Source organism: Sinocyclocheilus rhinocerous, unplaced genomic scaffold (genome assembly GCF_001515625.1).
Source record: "Sinocyclocheilus rhinocerous isolate Xijiao unplaced genomic scaffold, SAMN03320098_v1.1 scaffold1525, whole genome shotgun sequence".
Lineage (NCBI taxonomy): Eukaryota > Metazoa > Chordata > Actinopteri > Cypriniformes > Cyprinidae > Sinocyclocheilus > Sinocyclocheilus rhinocerous.
The window spans coordinates 49452-55905 of record NW_015643575.1 but is presented as its reverse complement, the minus strand read 5'-3'; the positions used below and the strand labels follow the sequence as shown (position 1 = coordinate 55905).

The 6454-nt window shown below is 35.1% G+C and overlaps 1 protein-coding gene across 1 annotated transcript in view; it reads left to right on the top strand.

Annotated features, from left to right (window-relative positions):
* The window catches only part of LOC107757418 (short transient receptor potential channel 3), a 46833-nt gene that overhangs the window by 18013 nt on the left and 22366 nt on the right, over nucleotides 1-6454 (top strand). The window contains exon 5 of the mRNA XM_016574886.1: nucleotides 5772-5936. Coding sequence (XP_016430372.1) covers nucleotides 5772-5936 — 165 coding nt within the window. The remainder of the gene's footprint in view (nucleotides 1-5771; nucleotides 5937-6454) is intronic.

The following is a 6454-nucleotide window of genomic DNA, read 5'->3' as shown; positions in this document are numbered from 1 at the left end:
CACACAGTCTGCATAAAGTAGCTGTGATTTTTCACTAACCGTTGTGACTTCCGTAAAACATTGACGTCAGAACTACACAGTCACTGCCTTCAGTCACCACCCCGAGCACTGCCCACAGTCCCACTCTCCTTTTGCCAAACCCCCAGACAACATCGCGTCCATGCCATTGCTGAGCAACAACAACACGGAAACATGTCGAAAAGGTTAACTTTAACCACGAAACCAGATCAGCCGACCTGTAAAGTTACACTCTCACTCAAAGGATGGACGATCTGACAGGATTGTAACTATGAGGTGGATCACATCTAACGTGTATAGTAAATGTTAAATTGCCCAACTTTACAGCAGAAAAAAACATGTTTACAGCCTGGTTCAAAAAATGATTTTGGTCTATATAGCTAATTTTGCTTCATGACAACTGTGAGGGGGGTGAATTTTTTTATAACTCATCCGTTTAAATTATATTAAGCCTTAAAGTTCTGCATAATTAAGGGCGCGGCCACTTGAGTGACAGGCGGATTGCCACTGCTGTCACCACCGTCAAGCTAGGTGGGCGTGGTTTCAGCAACCAGTTCCCGCCTCTTTGCCCATTTTCGATTATCCGGGAGTGACGTGCGATGATGCGCTGCCAAGATGGCGACGGCCGGCTTCGCCTACTTTGGGCTTCAAAAACGCTCTTCGGAAACCTACGGGTGGCGTCACGGACACTACGTCCATGTTTGTACACAGTTTATGTTTCATACACGACATAGTCGTGAGATGGAAGAAACATAGACATATGGCAAGAAATCTGTAGACGCGCCCATAACAACAAAAGACAATACTTTATTGCACCTTTTCTGATAAGAAGTGTGTTATACAAAAATAAAGTTTTTGTAAACTTTAAATAATGTTGTAATCACAAGAAGAAAAGTGGACATGTCAACGTTTTAGAAACATTTTTGAAGACATTATTAAAAAAAAAACTGTAATATATATGCATGAATAATTTTAGACAGTAGTTAGTTTCTGAGGTTGTGCAGACGAAAAAAAATTCTGTCTAAATAAGGAGAGAAATAAAGTGACGTACTGGACAAAAGTGAAATGTTGAGAGAGACAGAAGCTGTTCCTCTCTGGTGCAGTTTGAGTCATGATTGCATTGTGAGTTAATTGGCGTTACCAGCAGACAGATATAAAGCTGTGCACCCTGATCAGATTGGAGCTTCCCCAGGCTGTTGAGGAAGCTCATGCGTGTAACCTGAGAGGAAGACACCTCAGGAACCTTTTCAAGGGTCTGTCACCGCTGTTTGGATTCCCTCCAAGTAACATTTACTCATCAGCAGAAAAACCAAACTCCACCGGCTGCTCTCGACAAAACCAATGGATCTCATTCATACCAGGAGACAGTGAATGATCTCAGGCCATCTACCAAAATCAAAACCATGCTACATGACCTTGCTGTGACATTATTCAGGAAACAGCAGCAGTAGCAGTTAAACCACCCGGGCTGATACAATGTTTAAAGTAATAGGAGTGAAATTTTCTGTAGATTTTTACAGAAATATAAATTAAATATAAATTATTTTTATTAAATTTTTTATATAATATGTGAATTTTACAGCTAATACATCTATATTTGAATATTATATATAATAATATTTTGAAATATTCTTCAATTTACGTGTGGTTGCTAGGGTGCTTGGGTTGGTGGTTAGAGTCATTTGGGTGGTTGCTAGGGTGTCATGTTTGGTTGCTAGGTGGCTGCTTACTATCTCTAATTAAGGGTGTATTCACACCTGTCTTGTGTGGTTCGAACTCAAGTTCATTTCCCCCCTTGGTGCGGATCTTTTGGGCAGGTGTAAATACAGAAATCGCACTCGGGTGCAGACCAAACCAAGCTGAAGAGGTGGTCTCGGTCCGGTTCCAAACGAACTCTGGTGCACTTGAGAATTTCTGTCCAATGAATGGGTGATGTTTGAATATTACCTCTATATCTACATTTGTATATTATGTAATAATATTTTAAAATATTCTTAAATTTACGTATGGTTGGTAGGGTGTTTTGGGTGGTTGCTAGACAATAGTCAGTGTCATTATTCTGCTCAAGTCAGTTCAAGTTTTGTTCAACTGAGAATTTCTGTCCAATGAATGGGTGATCTTAGCACACGTGTGGTTTTGTTTACAATTTCTGGTTCACTTGCAAAAAGGGCAGTGTGAAAGTGAACCACACCAAAAAAAATAAAAAAATCAACATTGTATTTGGCCTGGACCAATGCAAGTGAACTAGCGGACTTTCCTGGTGTGAATACACCCTAGGAGTCACAAGCCTCTCTTTATTTTCATAAAAAAATAATACAAATATTATGTTAACATATTATTAAATGTATTACTACCGTTAAAATATTATTTAATTTATTATATAATATTTGAATATTACATCTAATTTATCTCTATTCAAATATTTGTATAATACGATTTAAAATTATTATATATGTTTAGATTTCATATTTCATTAATTTAATATGGTTATTAGAGTGTTTTTGGTTGCTAGGGTGTTTAAGTGGTTGCTAAGGTGTTCTGGTGGTCTCTAGTTATGCCTCATCCCTCCTTTAAGCTCTGCTATGGGTTTAATATCCATTCACCTATGAGATTTATTATTCCTTCATGCTTTCATAAATCTCCTTTCCTTGTGTGTGTCATGGTAGCTGTGGTGGGGCGGAGAGAGTCCAAACTTCAGCACTTCCGAGGCACAGTCTCAGACATTTAGACTTTAGCATGCATCAGCTTTCTCTACAAGAGAGTGAAAGACATGAGTTTGACGGTTTGTTCCTGCAGGCCACACTCATTTACTCACCGCAGAGGATCAGATGGTTCTCGCTGTAGCTCTAGGGCAGCTCTTTACTAATGACAGGAGAGAAAGGGCCGCCACGGGCTGCAGATGCTGCACTTATGATGATCGTGGAGAAGACAGGCACAGTTTAGTGAATTACAATAATATCTGTGATGCTTCTCTGGGGATTTCAACTATTTAGGCTCAGTTAGACAGAGTACCAGCATTTAGTGTGATGCTGTCTGATTGGATGCGACACAATATACGTGCGAGAACAAATTATTGTGATGTTAAATAATAAGCTGACATTTTATCCTAATATAACATTCTGATGTTATACCACAATATAAAGGTAGAACATTACATCTAATACCATCTAAAATATCTATATTCAAATATTATGTACAGTATAATAATGCAGACACACATATATGTATATACATTTATTATTTATATCTTTAATTATACATAAATCTATATTCAAATATTATGTAATATTTGAAATATTATTTTATAATGTAAATATAATATTTTAAATATGTTCAGATATTATCTATAATAAATATTTAATATATTAATAAAAACTTTCGATATGATCTACACATACCGCCATGGCTGGATAATTTCATGTTCATAATCACCCTGGTATGCTCAAAATTGTAAATAATAATGGGAATATACTTCACAGATATTTTACTCATAATTTACAAAGGGTGCCAATAATTCTCAACTCGACTGTATATATATATATATATATATATATAAATACACACACAACCTTGATAGTACTGGTAGTACCATGGTACAGGTCCAGAAAAAATGATTTTGTAAGTGTTTTTGTTGTTTATTACAGCAATCTGTAGTCTCCTAACGTGTGCAGATAATACATGAATATAGATAGTATATTAAATATGCTAAATATGGATTAAATGAAACCACAAGCACTAAATCTGATTGTCCCTGTTCTGAGATATTTCATTCTCTCTCTTTCTCTCTCTCTCTCTCTCTAATTGTGGTCTGTTATTCATAGCTGTTCTCTCATCCTGAGTTCACATTCTTTCATATAATTATGTGGATGTATTTTCAAGTCATTTTTTCTGAGCCTCATAATTTATGGCAGTTAGGGGTTTATAGGACATGCGTGAAATTAACACCTGTTATTCTCTCAGGACTCAAATTAATTAACCTACTACCTTAATAGAGAACGGCAAGCACGCGGGAGGTAGCATCTGTGTGTACGTGGCCCACAAAAAACGTGTTGGATTCTCTGACACTGGCATTGAAAGGAGAGGGTTTTCGTGAACTTTGGTTGAAAAACTTCTCATTAACCCTCTTACAGGTAAAAAAGTTTCTTTAAAAAAATGGGAGCCATTTCAGTCATTTCATTTTACTGACTTAAACCACAAAGATTTTTCTTTTTTCAAAATGTCTGTAGTTTTTATTAATTAATTGAAGTACATCAAGTTAAACTAATTAGAGAAACTAGTGAGAAATGTTTTCTTGGCAACTAGTTGAAATAAAATAAGGGAAGAGTTTTTATTATTTTATTTCAAATAACAAAAAGTATATATATATATATATATATATATATATAATTTCAAATCAAATGGTCTTAGATTTAGTAAATCATCTTACATTAACAGGGTTATCTAAATAGGTTGATCTAAATCTAAGACCATTTGAGAAGTTTTTTTGATTTGAAATTATGTGCAATTTATATATTACAAAAAGTTTTATTTTGTCAGAATGCACAGGATTCGCTGAATAATTGAGAGCAGGACTGGACCGCCGAATTGCTTTCACAGTCTCTCTCTATTGTCCTTCCTGTCCAGTTCATTTTTCAGTGATTCCACATAACATAATCATGAGCAGTACGTGTGCACTGGGATGTCTCCGTGGTTTGTTGCCATGGAGACGTCTCGAGCAAACTTTGCAAGATACCATTGTCGCGCACAAAGTTATATTTTTAAACAAGGCTATATTCCAGTGTTTATGGTCATACCAGATGGTATTTGACGTTTTAAACAGCGATTTTCAGCTAGTTTGCATAATTTCAAAAGGTACAACTTACTTAAAGGGTTTACAATTGTTACCTTAAAGGTACATAATGCCTACTTTTGAAAAAGTACTGCCACAGTGACAGCTTTTGTACCTTTTTTTCTGAGAGTGTAGAGGGGAAAACACCCTTATGCTCACCAAGGCTGCATTTATTTGATCAAAAATAATATTATTACAATTAAAAATAACCGTTTCAATTCGAATATATTGTAAAATGTAATTTATTCCAGTGATGCAAAGCTGAATTTTCAGCATCATAACTCCAGTCTTCAGTGTCACATGATCCTTCAGAAATCATTCTAATATGCTGATTTGCTGCTCAAGAAACATTTCTTATTATTATCAGTGTTGAAAACTATTATATGTGTTTTTTTATGGGTTTTTTCAGCATACTTTTATGACAATTCAAAAGAAAAGCATTTATTCAAAATGGATATTTTTTGTAACATTATATTCATCATTATGTCTTTATTGTCACTTGATCAATTTAATGGGGCCTTGCTGAATGGAATTATTATGAATACATCCTTTATTTGAAGCCTTCATATATAATTAATTCTAAGTGTATTTTTAATGCATTACTCGTGCCTTGTAATGCATAGTTTGAGATCATGAATAATTGTAAACACAGATAGTACACTATAATACTCATCTATTCATTGCTACACCTTTAGAAAGTATAATGCTTCAAAACACAAACAACCAATTTCAGATGTAACAAGGAATCTACAAATATTATAATGCATTTTAACTTTAGTTCGAATTATACATGAAAAGATATAATACCTTACAATGTACATTATAAATAAATATGCATTATATATACAGGCTTCAAGTAAAGTGCTACCAAAATGCTTACTGACCTCCAATGAATTAAACCATGAATCTGTCTCTGTTTCTTCAGTTTGTGGCTCATCCTAACTGCCAGCAGCAGTTGCTGACGATCTGGTATGAGAATCTGTCTGGTCTTCAGGAGCAAACCATTGCAGTCAAGTGTCTGGTGGTTTTGGTGGTGGCGCTGGGACTCCCTCTGCTAGCTGTGGGGTATTGGTTTGCCCCGTGCAGTAAGGTAAGACACATTTAAAAACTAACAAAAACATGTCTGGGTCCTACAGTACTGGTTTAGACACACCTGTTTATTAGTATAGTCTATTTTAGGAATATTTTCTTAGCATATGTGAACTTTGTTAAGTCACTTTTGTTGCTATGATGGTTATTATAGTTAACTAAAACTAAAATTAAAATGAAAACTATTTAAAAAACACATTTTTGGTACTTGAAATAAAATAAACATTAACTGGAAAAAACAGAAGTTAATAAGTTTAAGTTAGTTATTTAGTACATCGGGGTCATATGATTTAGTTTTCCTTTCTCTTTGGGGTGTTACAAGCTGTTCGTGAATAGATAAGATCCCTAAAGTTGCAAAGACTAAAGTTACAAACCCAAAGAAATATTCTTTATAAAAGTTAAGACTTCTAAAATGCCTCGTTTAAACACGCCCCCACATATCTACGTCACAGTGTGGGAAGATTTGCATAACGCCGCCCAAATCTTCACACAAAGAAAGAAGGCGTAACTTTGATTCTC